General features: G+C 31.9%; 4 protein-coding genes across 5 annotated transcripts; 2 read left to right on the forward strand and 2 right to left on the reverse strand.

The window, feature by feature from the left end:
• Positions 1-5,865: 5,865 nt before the first annotated feature.
• Positions 5,866-9,280, forward strand: LOC121124775 (spermine synthase). The gene is made up of 6 exons (XM_040719962.1): positions 5,866-5,921; positions 6,227-6,559; positions 6,639-6,784; positions 8,210-8,431; positions 8,483-8,694; positions 8,934-9,280. The coding sequence occupies exons 1-6, from the start codon at positions 5,881-5,883 to the stop codon at positions 9,240-9,242; spliced, it is 1,263 nt and encodes a 420-aa protein (XP_040575896.1). The 5' UTR covers positions 5,866-5,880; the 3' UTR covers positions 9,243-9,280.
• On the reverse strand, positions 9,272-13,522 carry LOC121124777 (cytochrome c oxidase assembly protein COX18, mitochondrial). 2 transcript variants are annotated; one of them, XM_040719965.2, is made up of 5 exons: positions 13,247-13,522; positions 11,188-13,175; positions 10,924-11,054; positions 9,785-9,941; positions 9,272-9,718 (listed from the first exon to the last, which is right to left on the reverse strand). In XM_040719965.2, exons 2-5 carry the CDS (start codon positions 11,425-11,427, stop codon positions 9,284-9,286), a joined length of 963 nt encoding a protein of 320 aa, XP_040575899.1. In that variant the 5' UTR covers positions 11,428-13,175; positions 13,247-13,522; the 3' UTR covers positions 9,272-9,283. The 2 variants fall into 2 exon arrangements, with proteins under 2 accessions (XP_040575899.1, XP_071747369.1); XM_071891268.1 differs by lacking the exon at positions 13,247-13,522 and having other exon boundaries at positions 10,926-11,054; positions 11,188-11,532.
• Positions 13,523-19,618: 6,096 nt separating this feature from the next.
• On the forward strand, positions 19,619-21,055 carry RnrS (ribonucleoside-diphosphate reductase subunit M2). Its single transcript, XM_040719964.2, has 2 exons — positions 19,619-20,205; positions 20,277-21,055. The coding sequence occupies exons 1-2, from the start codon at positions 19,714-19,716 to the stop codon at positions 20,889-20,891; spliced, it is 1,107 nt and encodes a 368-aa protein (XP_040575898.1). The 5' UTR covers positions 19,619-19,713; the 3' UTR covers positions 20,892-21,055.
• Positions 21,056-22,144: 1,089 nt separating this feature from the next.
• Positions 22,145-24,436, reverse strand: LOC121124296 (uncharacterized). The gene is made up of 3 exons (XM_040719453.2): positions 23,541-24,436; positions 22,951-23,481; positions 22,145-22,777 (listed from the first exon to the last, which is right to left on the reverse strand). The coding sequence occupies exons 1-3, from the start codon at positions 23,841-23,843 to the stop codon at positions 22,736-22,738; spliced, it is 876 nt and encodes a 291-aa protein (XP_040575387.1). The 5' UTR covers positions 23,844-24,436; the 3' UTR covers positions 22,145-22,735.
• Positions 24,437-26,872: the final 2,436 nt, after the last annotated feature.

Genomic DNA, 26,872 nt, shown 5'->3' on the forward strand with positions numbered 1-26,872 from the left:
CATATAGATTTAGACGTCTATCGACCCAAGTCCCCAGGGTTTTTTTTGACTCAACCATCCTATTTTCTGAAATATACCTCCTTATAAAGCCCCAGACGAAATAATTTTTCATTGAAACGATTTGTTCGTTGATTCCCCTATCAAATGGAACACATCTTAATATATGTATTGCACGAGGGAGGATAAGTTTGTCCCATATTTTAAGCCTCTCTAGCTTGCATACCATCAAGAAGTTGTATAGTCTGATCCCCCCGGTGGAAATTACTTTTATATAGTTTTCTTCCAAGGCGTAAGCCTGACTCAATGATGATATCTTGACCTCTAGAAGATTTGAGGATTCAACATAGTTGAAAGATGTGAATAACTTTTTGAGGATATCCTTGATTGGTTTGAGTATTTCTCATTTTTCAATGTTCACTTTGAAGCCAGACTAAACTTTTCAAAACCCTTCGAACTTTACTTAGAGCTTCAGTAATTTCTTTTGTTGTGCCCGTAGTAAATAAAGATGCATACATCATCTGCATAGAATGACACTTTTACGGATCTATTTCCCATTTTTATACTCATAATCTTCGTATTCGAGTTAATACAATAGTAAAGATGGTTCATTGCTATCAAAAATAGTGAAGGAGCTAGTGGATCCCCTTGTTTGCAGCCCTTCTCTACAGAAAAAATACCTCCCCGCGTAGCAGATATATCCTGAAGAAGGATCGTTCAAAAATATATTTTATCCTGTAAATCAAATGAGGAGGAAGGCCATTATATATGAGCTGGTTTTTGATAAAGCCGTGACTGATAGATTCAAAGACTTTTTGAGCTCTTTTTCATTTCCTTGGGGCCTTTCATGGAATCTTATAAAGGTCTTATAAAATTCAAAAGGTAGTCTTGAGGGACCTGGGGCTTTAAATTTCTTTGTAAAGCCTTAGTTTGATATAATTAATATACTTGTGGGTACACGTGTCTTTTTTTCACCCTTTATATTTTCATTCGATTGCAACGTGCGCCATTGTTTACATTGCAAGCATTTATTTTCATCCACGTAATTGGACCATTTGAAATATTGTAATAATAAGAGTGAACTTCGCTAGCTATGGCTTTAGGATCTGATGTAACCTTACTAAAGGAGATACTGAGGGATGATATTCCCTTGATGGCTTCATTGGAATACTCAATAGGTTTAATCGGTAATTTCCCTTAATAATATTATCTATGAACTTGGATTTGCTTCTGATGAGGCCCCCTATGAACTCGTATTCAATTAATTCATTGTATTATTTGAACTTGTAAATAAAATTTTAAACCTCTACTTGCTTCCCTTATTGATCAGGATGCAGTGAAAGATAGACCAAATTTATCTAAACGACCCTGAAGATATGAACTAACTAATTTGGGATAATTTTTTTACGTTGGAGTCTTTATTGACATATACAATAAATTACAAATCCTACTATACAGCTAATAATTATTACATGATTATTGTAAACTATTTTGTGCTATTTAGTGAAAAATATAACCCGAATTAGAATATAAATAAATATAAACAATAATTGTAATCTGTCATGTCTAATGATAATTTCATCAGACATGATGGATTACCCATATTGGAAAAGACTCATGGATTGAAGAACACACATAATATGAGGCAAAAGCATATAATTCCATCATTATTCCAACAGTAAATAAGCATTTAATGCATTTTTTAATAATAACCATTTTGATTTAAAATTCAAAGAGAACATCAATTTATACAAAAAACAAACAATAGCGACTTATAAACGTGAAGGCAGAATATCCATTGAGGCAAAATGGTTTTAAGGCGAAATGTCAATTTGTGAAATTGTTTAAGTTAAAATGTCAAAAGGCAAAATAATTTACGCCGAAATTCCTTGGCCCCATAGTTATGATCTATATCAAATATTTGAAAATGTTAATACTCGTATGAAGGTGCGGACGGAATATAAAAATTTGAAATTTCCACATCCAGATACGAATATAAGTATTAGATACATTACTAATTTATATTAGAAAATTGTTTATTACTTAAAACAATTAATTGAATTCAACCAATCAACCATAAAATTTGTAATAAGAGGCAAGATTAGTAGACAAAAGAATACCGCGTAAATTTTCATATTACTAGAATATCACTGTGATAGATACATAATAGTGTTAAGACATACTGGGTTTGTTTCGGTATGGTCTAACGTTATTTTATCTAGATCGATCTAGACTGACGTTGTTATCCCTATTCTAAAAACAATCCTTTCATTTTGTATTTAATCAGATCGTTTTTTGTGGGAGTGATCAAGACCGATTTTTTTTTTTTTTTAATAGACACAATTTTACTACAAGACCATCCAGACAGAACTTGGACCTACTTATTTCGATCTTGCAAATATTATAACAGTCTCAGACCATTCTCAGATTTCCTGTGTTCGTACATACCTATCTAAGACTAAAGGACTCTAGGGAAAGAGTGGACACTCAAAGCAAGGAAGGTAGGATTTAGTAGTTCTCAATTTTGATTGGCTTAAAGTTAGAAACTTTTACATGTTCCTTCAATCATGCAGCCATTTTGAACAGGCCATCTCCCTTCTAGTCAAAAGAGAAGAATAAGAGTGACAACTACGTCACAACAATAACACGATACTATAGGTCGGTGTTTGGAACATAGTCATTCTTGTTTTTAACTGGAATTGTTTATTTTTCTATTGACTACTCTTTCACAATAGAGGCCTTTATCTATGACTCAGTTATTTTTATATACTCCTAATGATACTAGGACTTGTATAATAATCACATGAAGGGATGTCTTGTGGAATACAGATAGTGTTGGGTCCAAAGACTGATTTCCTAATGAGTTTTTTTTTTTTTTTTTGTCTTCTAATCTTTTTTTTTCTACCGTTTTGATCTTTTTTACCATTCAACGGTCCTAAGGACCGATTAGTTCGTCTTTCAATCGTAGCTATTTTTTATTTTCTTCACTTCTAGTTAGAATTGAAGAAAAGAAAATAGCAAAGCACACTCTACTTTAAGTTAAAGTTATCTTGTCTCTTGAAAGAGGTTATAGTAAAACTTCATCAGCTGAAATGATGTAGTTAGTTTTTCGCGTATAACTACGATTGAATGGCATATTTTGACATGAAAGAACTAAATTAATAAAAGTAAATGTAAATTGATACAAACACTTTAGTAATTGAAAAAATGAATTATTTATTACATTATCTTGATGATAATTAATAAAAAATGTATTTAACTACCAAAAAATCGAGTAAAATAAAGGACTTCACTTAGATACTAATATATTTATTATTTTATTTTTAAGTGATATATATTCTACCTGAAGTTAAAAAATAGACTTTATATTTCAATTTAAAAAGAAAATGGGTTAAAAAAGGTTGATTTTAATTGATTGTTGGTCAATTCAGTTCTTGTATTTATAAATTTTCCAGAAAAAAATTATTCACTTAAGAGTTTAATTAATTAATTATTTTAAATATGAAGCATTTATAAATTATCTAAATTATTAATTATAATTTTAATATAAATTCTAATAAACACTTCAATTTTTTAACCTAGAATATTATTGGAATCTATATTCACATCACCTGACCAACTTATGTTAAAATATTAAAAACTAAATTGTCCAAAAATCAATCAAAATCACATTTTTAAAATGTTTTTTTTTATTTCAAGACCTTCATTTTGTTGCATAGTGTAATAATTCCACAGTTATAGAATTGGATCAAAATTGGTAACAACAAACTTAAGTTTGCTGTTGTTGTTGTTTTTTTTGGCTTGTTTTCGTTTGAAAGGTTGAGTGATACAATCTAAGTATGGAATTGCAATCCTCGGGTTGGAAAGAAAAATCCTTATCTACCTAACATATAATGAGTGGCCCATTAAAATTTGAACTCTTACCAATTCAATAACTAATTAAGCTTGAGTGATTGAAATTAATTCATATTTTGATACATTAAAGTATAAGCAATTAATTTTTTTTTAAATCAGTTCTCTAGCGCCGCTACAAGTTGAGAAAATGATATTTAAACGTGATGGACGAATTTGCATTGGCGCACTTCAAGCAGTTGGGTGACTACAAGACCCCCGTTTACGCCGTTAGCAAGTCCGAAACGTTGAAGAGGAAGAAGGGTTCTGTCAAAAAGGTCGAATTGGACTCGGAGGAGTTAAAAAACAGCCCAGGAGAATGCCTTCAAGTCTATGAGGGCCCAGGTAAGAGATATATTCATAGAACTTTAAAAAATTTGTTTGGAAGAGCCTTGTGAGGGTGGAAAGGCCACTTTTATACCTCAATGAAAGAAAACATTCTCCTATTCGCTACACGACTCTTTTGAATGAGTCTTTTGAATTCCTTTTTGATGTTTTTGGCCCTCCTACTGCCCAGGTGACAACCCTCTTGACTGCACCTTTGAGATGCATGTCAAGTGGAAGGCCTACAGTGCCCGTCATCCAAACATAGAGGCCCTCAAATCCAATGTCACCGAGTACTGGGTTGCCAGGATAGAGAACTATATCCTTAGTGGATATCAGGCCTTCCGCCACTGCATTGAAGCCATCATTACCGCTAAGGGCAGATAGGTTAATGATTAACAGAGCTCAGACAAACATCCATTAAAAGTATTAATTTTGTTGAAGTTCTATTGTGAATTAATAAATTATATCTTGTTGAAGTTTAAAATTCAAATTGTTCGGATTTTAATCGATCACTCTATAGGTAATAGATACAAAGAATGCGCGCAGTTGGATATCTCACTAGAGATAGAGTGGTCACATAACTCCTATTCAGATTTTCTGCAACCCCAATTCGTCGCTTCCCTCAAATTTACCATATTTATGAAACTTTATAATATATATGTAGTTCCAGATTTCGGCACTCGCTTTATAAATTATATCTGAGTACCTAGTATAGGCTAAAGACCATGGAATATTAGTGTTAGGTTCGATCAAAGAACAAGATAGAGTAACAAGGCGTTACCACGTTAACACAAAAAAATATACTTCATTTCGTTGTCAACTGGGACTGTTTCTACTTCTTTTGTTCTAAGCAGTGTTCTAAATATTGATTGATTGATTGAATTATAATTAGCTCTTGTTAAACTGAGAACAATCCCCAACAAATATTGAATGAGCATTCCATATTTGGCAATAATGGCCTACTACTAACTGAGGTTGCAAAATAAAATAAAGGTAACGACATGGTGACTATGTGAATAAACAAAAATTTGTGCAGTAGGTTGTCTTAAATTAAAATTAAATTGGATTGGTAAGGCTTCACATAATAAACACAAAAATAACATTATATTTTGTTCCTTGCTATCAATGTTACTCTTTTTTCCACTATTGAGTGTTTTGAACGTTCAATTTTTGAATTAGAATTATCCTTTGTAAAGTTGAGAACAATCCCCAACAAATATTGAAATTCCATACTTGGGAAGAATTGGCTAACTACTAAATGATTTTGGGCCTTTTTAGTTCCTGTTTCTTTTTGGAAATGGGATTACGAAATAAAATAAAGATAACTTTTAGAGAATATTTAAGTTTTTATTGTTATGGCAATGTGACCAAAACTTTTAGGAGTTGAGGGTGAGATCAATCCATGACAATATCTAAAAGTCACAAAAAAAGTTCTTGTCATCTTACTTTGTACTTTGGTATTATTAATAGTACGTACTTTGGACGGACAACTTACCATGGAATAATTCCCCCCCCCTCCAAAAAATGTAGACTTTATAATGTATACACATTTAATGTATTTACCTTTTGGCATTCGAGGTTGAGAGTAAATAAAAAACCTAGTCGTGCATGCGAGTTGGTCTAATTCAATATGAACGAACTATTTAATAAATTGTATCATTCTGAATGATCCATTCACATAGTCGTAAGAACAGATGGTGCATTGGGTAAGCGTCCTTCTTTTCTTTTTTGAAAATCATAATAAAAATTTGAAGTTCAAAGGTCAGATTGAATGAAGATTCTACAGATTGCGAAAGTCTAATTTTGCGATCATTGCTCTTCTTTTATTTTTATTTTCTCATCTTATCATGACTTCTCTAGGCAACAGCCTTACATTATATAAAATAAACTGGAAAATATTTATGTTTGTACATGTAGCTGTATATTGTAATATAACTCTTAAGACTACATATGGCTATATGAATTGAAACCTGTTTCTCCATCGGCTTAAATTATAAATAATTTTTTTTAGAAAGAACATTTTTCATTCAGATTTGAATCGTTCTTCGTTGATCAAGAAACTTGGAATTAAAAAAATAGTAGCCATGGTTCAAAAAGTGTATACCGTTCTTTTTGACTATCGATTGGATATTATTCCAACGGATAAAGATATCCAAGAACACGTAGTCTCACCTCTACAAAAAGTATTAAATGTTGTTCTTACGACTGAAAAGAAGGTCGAAGATCCAGCAGCAACGGTTGCTTATCAATTTATTGGTGGTGGATTTTTCGTACTTCTTCGTATTTATGATAAGGATAGCTCTGATGAACAGGTTTTGATGACTCTCATGATTGAATCCAAGAAGTGAGTTTTCCTTTTATAATTATTATGAATGATCATTAATACTTTATGTCTCTATTTTTTTATTATTATTATTATTAAGGCCTATTGATTTGAATGAAAATGGATTGGAATTAGGGAACTTGAAATCAAATTTGTCTTGTCGCATGGGATTAACGTTGAAGGATGTACATTTAGTAGGTTCATTCAATAGATGTCAAAAAGAATCTCCTTATCTAAGATCATCAGGTAATTATTTCTATTTAATGTGAATAATTAATGGAGTCAATATTGGAGTTAATTTATTATAATTATTTATTATATATTATTAGCCTAATTAGAGAATTTATATTTTATCTTACATTTGTGACCAGGATGATATATAATATATATACGACACTACATGTTTAATTAATTAATTGTTTTTTTACTTAAATGCCAACATGAATGAAATTAACAAAAGCAAAGAGGAGAAAATCAAGGAGCTTCCTCCACTAAACAAATCATGATTATACTCTCCTTCGGCTTCTGAGTCAACTACATTTAGGTAATCATTATCATCATCAAATTCATCCTCAAGGTCTGTCTCTCCTTCTTCACTATCCTTAAAGACGGGGCAGCTCTTAACATTGAGATCTCTATTTACGGACTGTATAACATCACCCAAGCTAGTTACGTAGGCGTCCATTATATTTTTCACGGTTTTTTCGTCTGTGCACTCAATGAGGCTCATTTTCTCTTCTTCACAAGTAGAAAACATACCTTCAAATTCTTTGCAAAGAGAATTCAAAAATTCATATTCACTTATTTTGTCTAGTATAGTGTTTTTTGCAGAATCTAAGCAGTTTTTGAAGGATACTTTATATTCAGCCAATGTGTCTTCATCACAATTTGTTAATTTTGTCTCTTCAGAGGACACTTGAGCCAGGAGTGAGAGTGAAACCAATAAAAAGAGTTGAATATTAGATTTAAAAAACACCATTTTGATCACACAAAAAACGTTGAATTAAAGTCAAGTTCTTTCTTTACAAATACTATTAGCAAATGTTGCTTAGGTAGTACTAAATAGTAGTAGCAGGCTGTAGGATGGTAAGGTGACTGAGTGATAACCTATTTCTTTTTGGTTTATACCTGGCCGAACAGTCGTTGTCTTCTTAAGGTTGCTGGAGAAATGACTCGTTTTTTACGTTTTTTTTTTTTTTAAATTACTAACATGTACCTACTTTAATTCCCCCATGTAAAGAGGTTACACCCTTCTTCATTTTCATGTTATAACATGATAAATGATTGGCTTTGAACAACACATCTGCACTAGTGCGGGAGGCATGTTGTGAGTGGATTAATTTGCAAGCAAATTACATTATCGAATATCTTCATAAATATGCTTGATCTCTTCATTAAGAGGTTTGTAACCTCTTGATAAGTAGATGGGAAATATATTGGGTTAAATTATAATTTCAATGTTAAAGTGAATAGTTAATTGATTATTATCAACAAAGTCAAACATACATTATCATTACTTCATATACACTACAAAATATATATTTATTTTTTACAAATAATCGAATGATGAATCATTTTTATTAAAATGTATCACTAAATTTGTATATAATTATGACTTAATATAATTTATAAATATACTATATAGTTTGTTTTTCTTTCATTCATTTATAGATTCTCGAGTTCAGGAGTATAGATACAAGGAAATCCTTTTCAGTGAGAAATCCCCATTTCAATATGTACAAATTGTCGATACTTATGACTTTGGAAAAATGCTTATTTTGGATAATATGCCCAATTTATCAGAGGTTGACACAGTGTCATACACACATAATCTAATGGGACTTCCTCTTGGACTTGGACCAAAATATAAGGATGCCAATATTCTCATTCTTGGTATTTATAGTTAAATATAATTGAACCCCATTGATTGTTTTACATTATTAGGAGGTGGAGATGGAGCTTTACTAAAAGAGATATTTTCTCAGCCTCATAAGCCTGCTATGGTAACGATGCTTGAAATTGATGAAATGGTTATGGATGCCGTAAATACACATATGCCATCTGTTAGTGGACCTTATCTCAAAAAAGACTTTAGAGAAGGACCTAATCATAAGATCATTGTTGGGGATGCAATTGAATTTATGGAAAATGAATTAGTAAGTTGACATGTCTTATCCTCTAATACAGTATTTTTCATACTTTAAGGCCAAGTGAATTTCAAGGTACGCCGAAAAATTTATGTTTCTATTTTTCAAAAAAGAAAATAGAACCAAAAATTTGTTAAATAGCGTGTCTATAGTTTTGATAATTATCTCATTTATGTACTCTGGTGTAAAAAGTTTGAGAAACACGGTTTTAATCAATGATCAAATAATTAATTAATTAAAATGAATAGGCTAAAGGAGCACAGTATGATATCATTTTTGGAGATCTTACGGATGTACCCATTTCAACAAGTGACAATGATGTAGATACTTGGAACTTCATCAAAACCATTGTTGGCCTGGCAATACCTTTATTAAAAGCCGAAACGGGATACTACCTTACGCATTGCAATGGTGCCAATGTACCTGAAGTACTTCAAGCATACGAAAAGTTTATAAAATCCATTCATAATGGAAAATGTACATTTACATCATCTCAAGCATTTGTCGACTCATTTTTGGAGATTTGGGTTTATTATCAAGTTCAACGACATGTATAAAAATGATTACTAAATAAAACGATCAAAACTGAAGCATATCTCTAGACTTTTTTATTTATTTTTGATTTAATTATTTCAATATCCTGAACAAAGTGATTTTTAATCAATTTGAAAGGATTCGTAGGCTCTGAAGATATACGCGGAATTTTGACTAATCTTCTTACTTGAGGTTGCATTAAAATAAGATTGACTAACAGCCCAGACGCACCAGAAACTGACCAGTACAGAGTCAGTCCACTTGGTGTATAGCAGCAAAGAGGTACGAGAATAAAAGGTAGTATCCTCCCAACCATTCTTGCAGATCGAATGGGTAATGGTAATTTTTGACCTTCGGGGGATCGATGTAGTCTGGAGGAACATTCTTGATTGATTATAAGCGTCGATCCAATTAGAATCGGCAACACAAAAATGGGATCAGGAATACCTAAATTTGAAAACCAAAGACATCCTTCGGTTTTAAATTCCACAAAACGGAGCTGAAACATTTTTATTTATTAAGCACTCTTCTCACCAACATAAAATGAAGAAAAAAAAAGAATTACCAGAGATTCCTTTGTGTAAGAGGTTATCGTCATTTGATTCCGTAGAGCCATTGTCATAGTCATCCAGATAGGGATTTGTAGAAAATAGGGGATGAATATTTTTGCTGCTGAACAATTTCTCTCTATTACCAATTCCTTGAATGAGTTTCGAATGGCGCTACAAATACAAAATATCAGTATACGAGTTATCCTTGCAATATTAAAATACAACTTATAAGTAATCAATTACATCAATAACCCCAGAAGTTCCTATATTTGGTTCCGTGGATATACCGATATCTGTTCAAAACTTTACTAAATGATTTTTAAAATGAACAATCACACAATAGCGAAACCCGGTCTAAAAGGGGAATTTTATTTTTAAAATATAGACACCACTTAAGCCGGATCTCAAAGGATCGACACAGCTTTTCCACTATTAAAGAAACTCGCCTTATTGAATGAATTAAATACTCCTATGATGCATCACTCGTTTTGGACTCTCATAAATGTCCCTTATAAACAAATATCCGTATTAAGCAGGTTCTATTGTATTCCTTTTTGGTATAAAGATATATTGGTTTTAGAATAGGGAATCATTTCTTTTCATTTGAGAAGCCATTCTTTGTACAATCAAATTTGCAGAACCGGAGAATGAAACATATCCCTCTTACGAGATATGGCTTAAAATCTAGTTGTAATGGACAACAACGAAAAGAAAATATTATCTATTTGAAATTTAATATACGGGGATGGTGGAATGATCCTATTAAGTTGCCTAGAGACTGTTTACGTACAATTAATATATCATGGCAATGGAGCAAAAGTTTTAAATATCACTGTTTGTCAAAATGACATTTATGGCTAATATCAGTATTCTATTAAAATTAACCTTATTTGACAAATATAACTCAGGGAAATACTATATAACTTAATTTTAAAGCCTATATAACACAAATGTAACATAGGTAGCAATGAAGATCTTGATTTGGAAAACAATTATCACCGACATTAAGTCTTAAGCAATATTATCTTAAATTTTTCTCCAGACTCACGATAGAATAAAACTTAAAAGATTGATTCTTCATAACATGTAGGTGGGATTTTACAAGAGTTTCAAGTTGAAATAAATTGAAGATAAAGTAAAAAAAATAATATACACATTGAGTTCTCTTCTCATTAACTCAGGATGAATATTGTTCTTCCTTGCTCGATATGCATATGAGTGTGTCAACTCTGGAACGATCGTTTCTTCCATTTCTTGCATGATGAGAGCTCTTTTGGCGGCGGTCTGGAAATAAAACAACAGCAATGAGCTGAAATGAATTAAACAATTACAACTTGTAGTACAAATCAGACGTGCATCATTAATAATAATTAATATAATATAACAATGAATCAATCAAGCGCATCATGACACCTACTTTTTGAGCAGTGAGATGTGCAGGAAACATGGTGATGAATCTCAGAGTGAATCCAGTGGCCGCAATGACGGCCCACCAAGGAAGTCCAGTGACATCGTGGAAATCCCCAATCAAGGAACTAGTTTGAGAGACGACATAAGAATCTGACATTTCCTGATAGGTTCTCTCCCATGATTGAAGGATCGAAGAGGTAAAGCCACGATGATGGTTGAAATAAAAAGGCCTCAGACGAGTCAGCATTCTTAATATCAAATTTGTTTGATCAAGTTATCCTTATAATATAAATAATGTCTAATGAATGAGAAAATGATCTCCATCTGGCCAATATTTAGTTATGTTTTGAAAATAAATAATGACGTCATTTAAACGTCACGAATCTCTCCTCACGTGACACAATCTAGACTAGGCCGGTTTCACTGACATACTAATTTGTATCATGATTCATGATTCATGATTAAAGGGGAAATTAAATTCACCTGGTTGGGGACCCAAAAGTGATATTTTTACTAAATAAAATGGAAAAATCTGCATTCAACTCCATCGAATGGTTTTATGAATAAAAAGAGACTTCACTCTTGCATTAAATACTAATTACTACGTAGCCCCCATGATAAAAACGGATGTTTGAATGTAACTAAAGTTCTAAATGTTCTGAAAATCATTATGAATTGTCTAAATTAGTTTTTTAGTACAATTTTTTTGTTAATCAATTAGGGAAAGAGAAAATTTGGATCACTCGAAAAGTATATTTTCTATTTTCTCCATAGGTATAGTTAATTTTTATCTCAAATATGAAAATAAGATTATATAATGATGTAATAATATATTTTTAATTCATTTTAGGGTAAGATATATAATAAAACTAGACGTTAGAGGGATACATTTCTGATAGACAGTAAGGATGAAGTCCTTTTATTTGTTGCTTCCATTTTGAAATCTAATTGTTCACTCATTTCCTTAATATTAAAGAAAAAAGAGGTTTTCATTGTTATGCAACTTGATTGGTTAAGCCCGCAAAATAGTTGACATCAACAATCCTGATAATAATAATAAATTGCATAATAATTGAAGGAGACGACGCTATTTCGGGGGGCTCAAAGTTGATATTTTTACTACGTAAATGGACAAATTTCTATTAAAGATTCATGGAACTTCATAAAATGGCTTTAAGAATAAAAACATTAACACGTCTTGAATTGAATACTATTTGATGTCAATGATAAACACTGCCACTTGACTTAAATCAAAGTAATATGTACTAAATATCGCAAGACAACCGTTTTTAAATTAATAAACCAAATTATCATGCTAATCATAATAATGAGAACTATGTTGTATACAAGTTGTAACTTCTATAAGCAAATTTTACAAGTTGCAATTCAAAAATGAAATGAATAATTTTAACAGCCTTATGAACAGAACTGAATGCTAAAAATGAGTTTTAGCGTCGACTCTAGTATAAGACACCGTACATGCCTTACTTCCGACATAGCCCCAGGTGCCATAGTCGAGAGGATTCATGTCGGGTGAGGAGGGAGGCTACAAATCGTGTGCCCATTTAATTCTTGGAATGTTTTAATTTCAAAATTTATTTTTTTCAACACTTAAACCGACACTGATCCGAGCTACAGTTCTCATTTTTGAAAATAAAAATATGGAGACTCTAACCTAGAAAGTTCATTAAATTTCACTATAAAATATAAATGTATTTCATTAAAATAGTCAATATATATATTCTCGTCTCTTTTTGTTGTATTTCTTTGAAAGGTTTCGATTTCATTTGAAGAAACAGTGTATGGATATATGTTAGTATCCCCCACATCGAATTCCTCAGTAATCATTTTATCTTTTTTGCATCTATATAGTCATGATGTGAAATATAATGGGGTCTGGCTTAATTTTCCCAAACGGAAATTTGTTGTCAGTCTTGGTTGTTGGTTTTTTATGATACCCTGAGATAATACTATACATTGGTTCAAGTTTTGTCCCTGTAACGTATGGGGTGAAATAAGCAGTAAGTTTAAAATGAACCTTGTTGACCTGCAATTTAGTTACTCACATGCTTCCAAAATTTATTTTTTGTGGCATTTTCTCTCCTCCATGGTACATTTTAAATCACAAAACTTTTTGATTTTGATATCAAAAATTGTTGAGGTTTTATATGGAAAGTTCTTAAAAATATATTATTTATTGGTCTGCTGAAACTTGTACACGAATATTTACAAAGTCTCGAAAGATGCGTTAACCCGCCTTTTTCCTCAGCGTTACTCTCCGTCATTCATGAGCACACACATATAATTAAATGTTCTCTCTTCAAGAGTTCCTGAATAATGATATAAAATATAAAAGATTCTTTTGAATGCCAACGACATCAAAAGTAACACCCTTAAAAAAATATGTAGGCTTATCAAGCATCACTATAGTTTATATAGTGATCTCTGTCAGCAAATTTGGCGTCTATCAAAGTTGCCAAAATATATTTTTCTTTTCTATTTACACTGACGAGGATTTAGACCATTTTCACATATCTAATTATTAATTAAAGCGTCTTCTTTCCTCTTTTCTTAGAGTCTCCTTACTTAAATCATGGATTAATTAACATCTGGATAAATGATTCACTTTTAAAATCACACAACCTATTTATTACAACCATTACTGTTTAGATTCAATGAAATATCTTATATATCGCTTAGGTGAAATATGAATTACTTTATTTAAAATAATCTATAAATAAAATAAGGTTCATCAAGAGACACTCTTCTCCAATACAAGTAAAATATGATGCACTACCAAAGAACTGATAATACAATAACTATGTCATAGATAATCCTTCAAAAAATGTATTCCTTCGATGAGAGGTCCTTCCTCCATGCTCACTAATAAAGGAGATATGGGATTAGAAGGTAGATCTGAAATGAATAGAAAAAAGTTCGATATCAAAAATTATCTCTTTCTTTCAACAAATTGAATCATACTTGATACTGGCTTTCGAAGCACTCCTTCAAGTTTCACACCCAAAAAATGAAATGTTCCAAAAAATATCTCATTTTTCCATAGCTCCATGATTAATTACTTACATCACAAATGAGTCTGCGCATTCATGATTAATCACTTTTTAACAAAAATGTATTTTTCTCTCTTTTACAATTGTTATTTAATGGAAAATTAGTTATTATTTATTTGCAAGGCTCTATTAGCGAGGTTGTGTGGCTAGTGCCTATTCAGATGTTAGGTAATCTAAGGCTAATTAATGATCTTCTCATTTTTTACTCTTTTAAAAATCAAGAGTAATCGTTGCTACAATATCATCTTCTCTAAGAGGTAAAAAATTATGTTAGACACCTCCAATAAATGGCGACAGAGTCTCTGGTTATTAATATTGAGTGTCAAAAATAGATTAAAGATTCTTGACAACAGAGCTGATCTTAGAGTTCGAAAAATCGTATACAAGAATATCTTTTGAACTATATCTCTTAAATTCTAGTAGTACTTGGTACACAGATTACTCATCTGTAATTAGATTTTTCGTAAACGATCAAGTTTTTGAGAAATTTCGATTTGAATTTTTGGACCCTTGTAATCGGTTTAAGCCAACTTTTGAGAAAGAAAAAAAAATCAATAATCTACATAAAATGTACTTTATTCATAACAAAATGTGGTGTTAATTTCAAATAATATATGCTTACAATTCATATCCGATTATGAAAAAATCCCCTTAAATATTCCCAAATCCCCATATTTTAACGGGTTTTTTGAAAAAAGAATAACGCTTCAGTTATTCAACTTTTTTTACGATAAAGAAGTGTATTTGAAGTGCATCAAGTACAGCTAAAATCGAACATGGAATTTAGTATAAACATTATAGTATTACAATTACTCCATCGACCTAGGAATTGTCTTGGAAGTCCATATATAAAATGTATATTTCCTTCTCTAGGAATGACTGAGGCACGAACCTACGCACACTGTGAACACTTTATGACAATTTTTCCCGAGCACTGTCCATTCAGCTACGTCGCTCCATTTAATTTACTATATGTAGTCTTCCAAGAAGGCTACCTAAGTATGGAAGTAACGGAACAGAGGAAAAGGTAATAAAGTAGACGATTGGATCGGGGATTACTATTTAAAGAATGTACATAAAACTACGATAACAAAATACATATACAAGTAGAAACTACTGATAAAAAGGTACATTGATTGACTACGGCTAAAACTAATCCCTGCGTCATATTCCTAAAATAAATAAAACGATGGTGATACACAACACTATATTTTATACATCAACTGCTGTCTTTCTCCTAAAATATATCAAGTATTGCTTAAAATAAATTAAATTTTCCAACTGATACACCATTTATTTCAACTAGCTTTTGTATGAGGCCTGACCTTCAAGTTTACAATCCTGTACGGCTCTTTCTCCTAAAAATATATGAGTTATAGTGCTTTTGTTCGTAGAAAATGACCGGAAATTGTAAGGATATTAGACTGATACCAAACATTTTTCGATCATTTTACAAATAATAAGATTTACCGGCATCCCTGGAAAAATATGTTTTTTTTGTTTGTTTTTTTGTCGCAATGGTTTTGTTGCGTTTGCCAACAGATTCATATCCTAATGATACAATATTTTAAAAAATCAAAACGAAATATCTATTAGTAGCTTTTCAGTCACAATTTTCAATTAGGCTCTAGAATCTCAATGGTCATTTAGAAGGGATAATAGTTCGTGCACGTCCGTTCGGCGAAGATGTCATTCGGCAAGGTAATCATTCTACAAAGTGTAGGTTTGGCAAAATGGCTTATGTTGTCAATAAGGCTTACAGCAAAGTGTCCTAGAACCATAATAGTTTAACAACATGTTACTCATTTATCTTGTATTATCCCTGGTTGGTTAATGCTTTATCTACTTGACCGAAAAGGCTAACATATATATTTGAATTATAAAGTACGTGTTATGTTAGGTATTTGTCTCTTCTTTACTTCCTTTTCCCCCTCCCCCCTCCTTTTTTTTTATTATCTCGTTTTTGTTCATATTATTATTGTGATAATTTAGGTTGTATGTAAAGTACTGTGTACTCTTTTATCAGTATTAATAGCCTGTATGGATTATGATTGTCAGAGTAGTATGGATTAACGTTTCTAATCAGCCTATACATGTGCTCCTATTAAATCAATCCTTGCTTTATTCTTCCACGTCTTCTCTTCGTTTCTCTCGGTCGTCCTGGATTCCCGGTACTAAATAGATTGTGACTCTCAGCCTCGTCATAGTCACAATAGTACAGATTTATCAACTTGATCCCCGTTTCTTAATGTTAGAAAGATGATCATTTAAAAAAAAATAGCGATTTCAATGGAAGATAAACTAGACAAGCCTTGGTAATAAATGTTGGTTGAGAAGACACCAACTATTTATACAAAGGAATCCAGGACGACCGAGATAAATGAGGATAGGAAAGACGAGGAGGAATAAGACTAAGCTTGTTTAATAAGAACAATTATATTATTCCTTACTAATACAAAACACTACTCTGATATATATATATATATAATACAGGGCTATTTATACTTATAAAGAGGTAAAGACTGTACTTTACAAATATATATACATATGTAAAAAGAAAATACAAGAAATAAAAGAATAAGAGGGAAGGAGACATTACAATAAACAAATCTTATATTGGATTTTTTGACTAATGTATTTCTTGGCTACAAAAATGGCACAACAGTTTTTACCAATTCCCTCCTTTTCTCTGATTGCATCACATAAAATATTGGAGCAAATATCCAAATTTAGAAGAATATTTTCGAATGCGAATATTTCCTATTTTTGCTGATATATATATTTGACTTCCTCCAAGCTTTTTAATAGTGACGTCATTGATAATACATTTTACTAAGAGTAGCCTTATATCGCCCTCCTTAACTATTACTGTTAGAGTAGCACTGTTATTCTCTATGACGTCGAAACCTGTGTGTCTTGCCTACCAGTCTGGACGATACATCAAATTGAAAATTGTAGCAAGCCCGATGGCATGATGGTCTATCCTTGTATTTCTATTAACCTTGACTACAAGGAAGGAAAATAAATTTAAGGCAAACTCCAAAAATATATTCGTAAATTAATAATGAACTATTATGAGCACTCTGTACAACGCAAATCCTCTGCCTAAAATACAATTGATGGACTCTTGATAGACACTTTATAAACAATAAATACGCTTATGATAATTATCAGTTGGCAATAAGAAAAATGCAGAAGGCTAGCTACCGTGTCCTCATTTTTTATTTCATCCATGTCCATCGAGCTTTCGAGTGGGTAAAAAATGTGGACGCAAGTGTGGTTTCTGTTTATTTCCTTCCTTTCAAAGCAGATCCGTAATGACAGCTAAGTCTATCTCCTCTCAAAGATTATTCAAACTGATAGGGTCACAAAAATAATTTTCGGTTTTTTTTGTTTGTTTTTTCTGGTATTTTTACAAATAGGATAGTAATATTTTATACAATTACATCTATAAGTAAGAAATCACACCTTCTTTAAACGTGTCTCTCAATAACCAGTGGTATTCTATTTATTATATTTTAATTATTGGAGGAAGGGAAGCAAATACCTAGAGTTTAATAAAATCTCACTTAGAACGTCTGAGATTTTTTTTTTTTTGTAGTTCAGGGGCATCCACAGGGGAGGGATAGAGGGGCGGTAGTCCCCCTCCCCCAATTAAGGAATTTTTGGATTCCTACTATAAATTTTAATTTTTCTAATAATTGAATTGCCTGTTAGTAGCTATAGATTTTTGAAATTTATCTCCAAAAAAGTTAACATTTGATTTTATTTTTGAAATTTTTTCAGGATTGTGGAAAAAAAAAATTATATTCTAAATTTCATTTTAGAAATTTTTTGTGAAGAGCTCTGGATTTTGAAATTTTTTTCCAAAAAATTTCCTAATTCAATTTTGTTCCCCCCAAAAAAAAATTATAATAATAATATATATATATGTATACAATCTTACGTACGCCCAGTGGTTACAACCTGAACAAGGTTTTTAATTTTTCATAGATGTTATCATTATTAACTAGTTTTTTAGGAGATAACGATAAAGTAATTCGTTAGTGTGAGTGCTTATGAAAGATAAAGTATTACTGATTATTTTTTGAGGATTTAAAGGAATTGATGTTTATCGATTGCATTTTTTAGCTCGTCCTTTTTTATTAGTTGGCGACCGGAAAAGTGAATTTTGTATTCCTAAGCTGATCATCATTAATATTTAATTCTTCCTTTTCTAAAACATACAAACTATCATTGTTGTATACGAAATTTTTTTGTAATATATAATATACAATACGTGCAAATAATTTGGTCTTGTTTGATGATTCTACTGTTTGTTAGAAAATATAACAATTGTATTATCTTTGTCAAAAATAAACTTAAGAATCTTCATTTAAATTGAGTCATACGATTTTTTGTTTTCAATTTGTACAAATTTTCTTTTATTAATTACAATCTGTACAAAAATTGTGTGTGTTCCTACACCATTGAAACCGTTTTTCCAGCTCAAGGAGACTAGATAAGGGGTTGAGTTATTTATCAATATTTTTTTTATTTTTTTGGGTGGGGGAAGGAGTTGTTATTTACCTTACTTAACCGGATGGATATAGTGTGAAAAATGCAAGAGAATAAGAATTAGAACTATCAGGATCTTTTTCGACAACAATAAATATAAACATTTAGATCATTAGTATATTTATTATATAGAAGAAGTCAACTCTAAGCATTTCCTAGATTACAATTGATCTTCTTTATAAAAGGAAAATAATTTTTTGCGTCTGCCTGATGCATGGAAACTTCCGACGATATTGTATTTCTGAGACTCATTGTCAAAGTTTAATTATGACAAAAAGTTCTACGGACTTCATCTGAACATTCAATAGATATGTCGCCAATTGAACTACTTTAAAGGACTTAATAGTTAATTAATAAAGTAGATAGCTTATTAAATTAACTATAAAATAATTCCCCCTACGCTACGAACGGAACTACTCAATGCAAAACCTAATGGACGCACAAATTCGATTGTAGAGCAAACATTTGTACATATTTTTGACGAAAGCATATCATCTCATTCTTCCATTTTTTGGCTACAGAAACGTGGATAATGAATAACAATATCATACAATCTACATAAGGTTTTGCAGTTATAATCGTTTTTTGTTTTTGTTTTTTTTAATATTCAAAAATAAAAGATGGGTAATAATAATGAACTGTTACTAAAAGTCCGCTTACATATTTTATATTTGTTACATAATCACAGCCCTTAAGCAACTTGTATGAACGAAACTAAACCTTTTTGAACGAGTTGAGTTGAGTTCGCACGCGATCATTTATTGTAGCACTAAGAGTTGGAAAAGAATGATGAAAGGCGTGCCCAAAAAAGAGTACATAAAAGTTTTTAACCGGGAAAATTTGAGGATAAATAAGAGAAAATACCTGGCATTAATAGTAGTCCACAATTGTCAACTTTCCAGCTCATGACCATTTATCACAAAATGCCTCTCGCCGATATTAGTACGAATATTATTAATTTAGATTTAAATAATAAAGAAAATGGGATCATTGATGCGGGTAAACAAATCACTAAACTTACCCTTGATGATGATTCTAAGACGGACGAGCCTCTTCTTCGAGAGAATCCTAATAGATTCGTAATCCTTCCTATCGAATATTTTGATATTTGGAACATGTATAAGAAGGCCGTAGCAAGCTTTTGGACTGTGGAAGAAGTGGACCTCAGCAAGGACTTGATCGACTGGGAGGAGAAATTGAATGATGAGGAACGGTACTTTATATCACGAGTTTTGGCATTTTTCGCTGCGTCGGACGGAATTGTGAACGAGAACATTGTGGAGAGATTTACACAGGAAGTACAGGTTACGGAGGCGAGATGTTTCTACGGGTTTCAAATTGCAATCGAGAACATTCACTCCGAAATGTACTCATTACTTATAGACACTTACATAAAGGTAATAAATACCAATAAATTACTCAGTTCACTGAATCTAAGATCTAATTTACATATTGGCTTCATTTACAGGATAAAGATGAGAAAAACAAACTATTCAATGCATTAGATAACTTCCCCGCAATTCAACGTAAAGCTCAATGGGCACAACGCTGGACACAGTCCCAATCCGCCTCCTTCGGAGATCGAATTATTGCCTTTGCTGCCGTCGAGGGCATCTTCTTTTCCGGGTCATTTGCTTCCATATTCTGGTTAAAGAAACGTGGACTCATGCCCGGTCTCACCTTTTCAAACGAACTAATATCTAGAGACGAGGGATTGCATACAGATTTTGCCTGTCTTATGTTTAGACACCTTGCTCATAAGCCATCCGTGGCTCGTATTGTCGAAATTATTCGTGAGGCTGTTGCGATTGAAAGTGAATTTCTAACTGAGGCACTCCCCGTTCGAATGTTGGGAATGAACTGTGATTCCATGGTGCAATATATTAAATTTGTTGCAGATAGACTTCTTGTGGAGCTTAATTGTCCGAAAATTTACCTAACTGAGAATCCCTTTGATTTTATGGAAAATATTTCACTTGATGGTAAAACCAATTTTTTGGAAAAAAAGGTTGGGGAATATCAAAAGGCGGGTGTTATGTCCAAGCCAGCTGAACGTAAATTTACGTTAGATGCCGATTTCTAATCCTTTTTTTATTTCTTTTAATGACTTAATACCACAAATTATTTATTTCGACTCATTTAATATATGAATTTTCATACTCTTCAATATACCAAATACATGGATCTCATTTGTAAATATACGTGTTACATGTAATAGCTTAATAAACTATTTTATTCCAAATATTTTATTATCCACTCCTTTTACTACTAGTAGATATCAAAGTCACTGACTCGCTACACACAGATTTTTGAATTAAAGCTGATATTCTGGATTTAAACTATTTTGCATGGTTGCCAGTGAACTCTTCAACAAAACCTTAGACGTAGCTAATTGAAACCAAAGGAAATGTTTCTTTTTATTCCAGAACTGCTTATCTTCCTTCTCCTCAGTTTCCATTTTAACTGTCATATTGATTCGAGATCTCTATCTGTTCATTCAATCTCTCTAGATAACGTATATATAATAACATTAGCCTTAATTTTGGAATGTAAGAGTATATTCATTTTTATTCTAGAGAGAATAAAAATTGAATTAGTCCTGAATTCTTACTAAAAATCTGTTAAACCATTCATATGAATTTGAACGGTGTTCCTTTATAAAACACTTAAATGCATCTTAAATACTAAATATGTGGTGGCACTATAGTTTCAAAACGCTTCATTAAAAGTTTAAACGTTAAAAGGATTCAAACGTAATTATGTAAAATAAAGCTTAAGACAGTGTCCACTATATACCCTTAAATCAATTGAGTGAATATAATATATTTAATAAAAAAATAACATATTTGTTCTTTATTAGCTTACTATATACGTAAGATTCTATACATTTTCTAAGTTAAAACTCAATATCTGGGGGAGGGGGCATCAATCACTGGCAGGCTTGCTATTCTTTATGTCCATATAATTTCAGTTTAAAAGATCCCTTTTAATACGAAACAATTAAAAATTTTACTTTAAATAAACAGCTCTGTACATAGAGAAATTAAGCCTCTGGTGGTACAAATTTCAACAAGAAGATTTCACAAATTTACAATTAATAAGTATATATTCGCAAACAAAAGGAAAGATTAAACTTTACTCGGTAGCTCAATGTATTTAGAATTTTATCAGTTGATTGGCCTTAGAATCCCCCCAAAAAAAAGCAATAAATCACGAGTAACAAGAGATTAATTAAGATTAATGTAGTTGCTTTTTAACCTCAATCCCTCTTGGTGACTGAAAAAGACAAAACCCAATACAGCGAATAAGTGATATAAAATATTAGATTTCTAACACTTTTAATTGTAATAGTTATTTATTTAATGCCAAGTAAAATCCGTTTAGTATTAAATATGCATGTGCTCAATAGGGAGTAAGACATGGGATATTTGATCCATATAACATAGACATTAAGTGATTATACACATAAATAATATATATTTATTTTTTTACAATAAAAAAATAGGAACATGGCATTGAATAGAAACAGAAGAAAACAACACTGTATAAATTGAAAAAACACTAACAGTTTAAAGTGTAACATTGCACGAAGTTCTAAATAGAAGTAAGTGTTAAAGAATTAATAATAGTCAAATTTGAACCAAATAATAATAACAATATTAGATGCTATTATCACTACTAAATGGAGCTAATTTTTTTAGACTAGTATCAAAAATTAATTATAATAATTGAGGAATACCTATTAAAATATAAGTAGTAAGTGATGCGAGTGTAAGTTCTTATTAAGTCACTACTCCTCTTTGACAAAATGGGGTTTAAATTAAAAAAGTATTATGCAACTTCTATACAAAGAAAATAAAAGAAATTTAAAAAAAAAACAAAAAGAGATTCGCGTTATTCCATTATTTAATATCATCCTTCAATCATTTACCAATTGTCCAAAAAATCAAAACCTGTTTTTGGAATTTCCTGTAAAAAAAAGAGATACAATAAAAATAACGTTATATACATATATTTGCTTGAAATACACAAATATTTACATGAATCGAGGCTCACTTTTTAGCCCAACCAGGGGCGAAAATCCTTTTTAATTAAATTGGGGGGGGGGGAGGAAAGGTATATGAATAATATAATATACTCACAATAGAATCTGTGGATAAGTTAATGGAAAAGTTCTTAAAATTTTCATCCAATGGACTGGATAGCTCATCAAGAAGGACTTTCTTATCTTCTTCCTTGGGTGGAGCACTTACAGGTCTCTTTTGAGATGATGAGGGTGGTGGTGGAGGGGGAGCTATTCGTGGCTTAACTATACGATGCACAATGCCACTATTTGATGGGGAGGGTCCAAGTGAATCCGTACTCGTATTCTTAAGAAGGGGTTGTGAGGATTTAACCGATTCTGGAGAGGATGAGAGGCGTGATGAGGAGGGTGAAGATGGAACAATAGGGATCCCGACAGGCTTGGCAAAGGAGGGATTCCCCTTTGTGGTATTGCGTGGCCTTTGGGCAAGAATTTTGGATGGGGGTGACGTGATTTTCTCAAGACCGTTTTCTGTTAGTTCCGTTGAGGAAAGTGAAAGAGGTCTCCCAGACTCGAAACGAAGCTCCTGCTGACTCCGCGTCTTCCAATGAAAGGGTGCGGAGTGTTCGTCAAGGTAGCTGTAGCTGCTCTGGAAAAAGAAAAGAGGATAAGTCGTATGGGATGGTATGAGATGTGATCCATCCTTACGGTCTCGTTGTTCTCTCCTTCCACTTCAACACGCACCGTCTTTTGCCCCGCTTTGACTTTGTATCTGGGGAAAACAGTGTGTTGTGAAGGGGAAGGCGTCTCGTACTGGAGGGACACTTCTGGGGGAACGATGCTCTCATCCAAAATTTGCTCCTTTTCCTTGTCTTCCAACTCCTTCCAAACAGAGTCGTAGCTGCTCTTCACGCCCGACACATCCTCCATCAACCGCTTACTTGTCGAGCTCATAGACCCGAAATACTCTTCCACGCTCCGAAGTGGAACCATTCCGAAGGAACAACTCATCCTTAATCATCAATCAATTCACTCCAATACTTCTTTCTTTCTCTCTTTTCTCAAAAGAAAATCCATTCCCGAAATTTAAATCCAATTTTAAATGTATTTTCAATTTTGTAATAATAGTACTAATAAATCATATTTCAAGAAATCAAAAGACGAGCAGAAGACGACAGTCGACAGCAGCAGCAGGAGCACTCAAGTCAGCAGTAACCAACCTCCTGCTTCTCCTTTCTTCTTTTACCACCAGCTGCACGCACATTACCAACCAACACCACCACTTACCACCACCAGCTACTCTTTTTTTCCTTTTCTCTCTTTCTCTTGTTATTACTTTCAGCTCTCGCGCTCTTCGTCTTGTTTTGTTTTGTTCTTTTATTTTGAACGTAAAATAACAATAATAATAATATGTTCTACGTCTCATCTTGCTCGCTTGTTTTCTTTGCCTCAGAGCGACATCTATGCTCAACATATATTGTATATTATTATTAATATGTACATGTTGATACTTGTATAAGCAAACTGGTCAAGTTGCAATCAAACATAAGATGGATAATTTTAAATGAATATATAATGGTGTTATTCCTGACTGTTTCAATACTAATTACTTTAATATAAGTATTCTGTGCCAAATTATAAAGTTCAAATGCTCAAAGTTATATTACTCATAAATACATAATAGTGATGTAATTTTAATAGATCAAAATGAAATGATAAAAACAGCTAATAGTTGTTTATTAAAATGACCAATGTTGTAATTAAATAAAGCATTTTAAGACAAAGATATTGCGACTAGTATAATTATGGTTAGCTAAGCTATCAATGAATGTATAACATATTTGAAAATATCCTATCTTGACTTTTTTTATATTCTGACTCACTCCCCTGACTCATCATTCTGACACTTCTTTACCTTTGTTATTAAATTTGTCTTAAAAACATAGGTATATAAAAAATATTATTATGTACCTAGAAAACAAAGTGGTTTTAATTCATCTTTAATTTGATACTATGGTGAGCTGATATTAATCAAACAAGGAATATTCGAATACTGATCTAAAAATAAGGTCATTAGGGCTATGTTTTTACTCAAAATTTATTCGATAATCGTTTGACAAAACATGAAAATTATATAAATGTTGGACTACAATATTTTTTCTATCGGACTTCTTTCATAAGCCATTTTTAAACCACGAAATGAATTTACCACAGACTGTTCATTTTTAATTGGTGGAAGTACAAACCAAATGCATCATGCAAATGCACGATAAGAAGGTGGGAACGTGATATATGGTACATTTGAATTATGGGCCATGTTAATTTCAGCTGTCTGTTATATGATTTTGGGGAAGAAAATGAATTACTGCTATAAAGAGGATAACTTTTGTCATCTAAAATACCCTAAGTGCAGGAAAAATATCCGAATTATATTTAAATTAATATTTATTTATTTTATCATGCATTTCTAAAACTATTTAAGCCAAAGATAGACAAGAATGCTGAGTTCAGAGGGAAAAGTTAACACCATGAGGATCTACTAAATAAAGAAACAACAACCGTTTTTCCTTTTCTAATTTATAAACTTATTTTTTTCCTTACAAAAATGTCAACTCAATGCATAAACTACTGTTTCCACTTTCTTTTAAAAAATTATATATGATAATTGATATCTGTGGGCAAGACCAGCTTTAGACAATTGCAATCGCAGTGGGGCCTATGTTTCCAATAGTCTTTGCGCTTGATTGAGAAAATAAAAATATCATTTTTTTTTTTGAAATGTCAAAAATGAAATATGGATAAGCTTTATAAAAAAAGGTCACAAGAAGACTTGGTCTTTTCCAAAAAATAAAGCATTCCTTTTTCAAATAATATTAGAAAATAATTTCACTGAAAAATATTTTCTATTTAAGAAAAAGTAATTTGAAAAGAAAAAAGACCCCAAATTTTATTTTATAAAAAGATTGGGATTTAGGCCTTGCGCATTCTGTTTTGCATAGGGCCTCAAAATATTTCATTACAATTTTGACTGAGAGCATAAAATTCTCAGTAAAATTATTTAACATAAATTAATAAAGTTAAACTTACTAATAGTAGGTTATGATATATTAATATATAATGATTGAATACTTTCTATAATTAGGAATTTCCTTGAAGTATATTTAACAGCATGTGTTCGACAATGGAACGGATTTGCAAATGGCATGTGTTTAAATAGAGATGGACAATGAATAAACTCCTAGAGTCTTTGTGGTTTCAGTTGCAAATGACATTGTACAAGGAATTTTAGTGAAAATACTAAAGGATTTTTCCAAATAGTATAATTATTGTTACAGAAGGAATCATAATTTATGATGCTGAAAAAAGTTAAATCACGTTTTTTACATACTTAGAACCCGATCGTTATTGATTTTTCAGAGTGGATATCGATTATTATATGGTTAAATAAAATATATATCGGATTCATTGGGTGATCTTTTTCGAATTAATCATCTATAAGAGAGCGTTGTATATTTACAAAAAATGAAGTCTTATATATGAATATAAAAAAAAGTACATATTTATAATTATGTCAACAATTCTTTGTAGCTATAACCCGTAGGCAACCACCTCAATGACAGGGACGGCAGACAACAAATTGGTCTAGGGTTTCTCTAGTTTTGTTGTCCCTTATGCCTTGCGTGTGTTCACTACTGGAAGCATGTTGCTTGAGGTGCGTCAGCCTACCATGGGTTACAGAAAAAGTTTTACAAACCACTGTGCAGTTCGCTTTATACATGTTTTCACGAACATTTTCTACCCAAGTGTTAGCTTTCTCCCATTCTTTCCTATATTTTCTTTTTTCCATCCTTATCATTTTTTTGGAGGAGGGCGAGTTGAATGGCTGTTTGAAGCTGGACCACGGTAGAGCAGTGTCAGTGTCTGAGTCAATGTCACCCATGGGCCATGCTGCTTAGTTTTTTTATCCAACTTCTGCGCACACAACAGTACTTCCTTGGCCAATGGGATTAACGTATTCTGTGTCATACGTGTGTGAATAT

The sequence above is a fragment of the Lepeophtheirus salmonis genome, chromosome 9 (genome assembly GCF_016086655.4).
Source record: "Lepeophtheirus salmonis chromosome 9, UVic_Lsal_1.4, whole genome shotgun sequence".
NCBI classification, from domain to species: domain Eukaryota; kingdom Metazoa; phylum Arthropoda; class Copepoda; order Siphonostomatoida; family Caligidae; genus Lepeophtheirus; species Lepeophtheirus salmonis.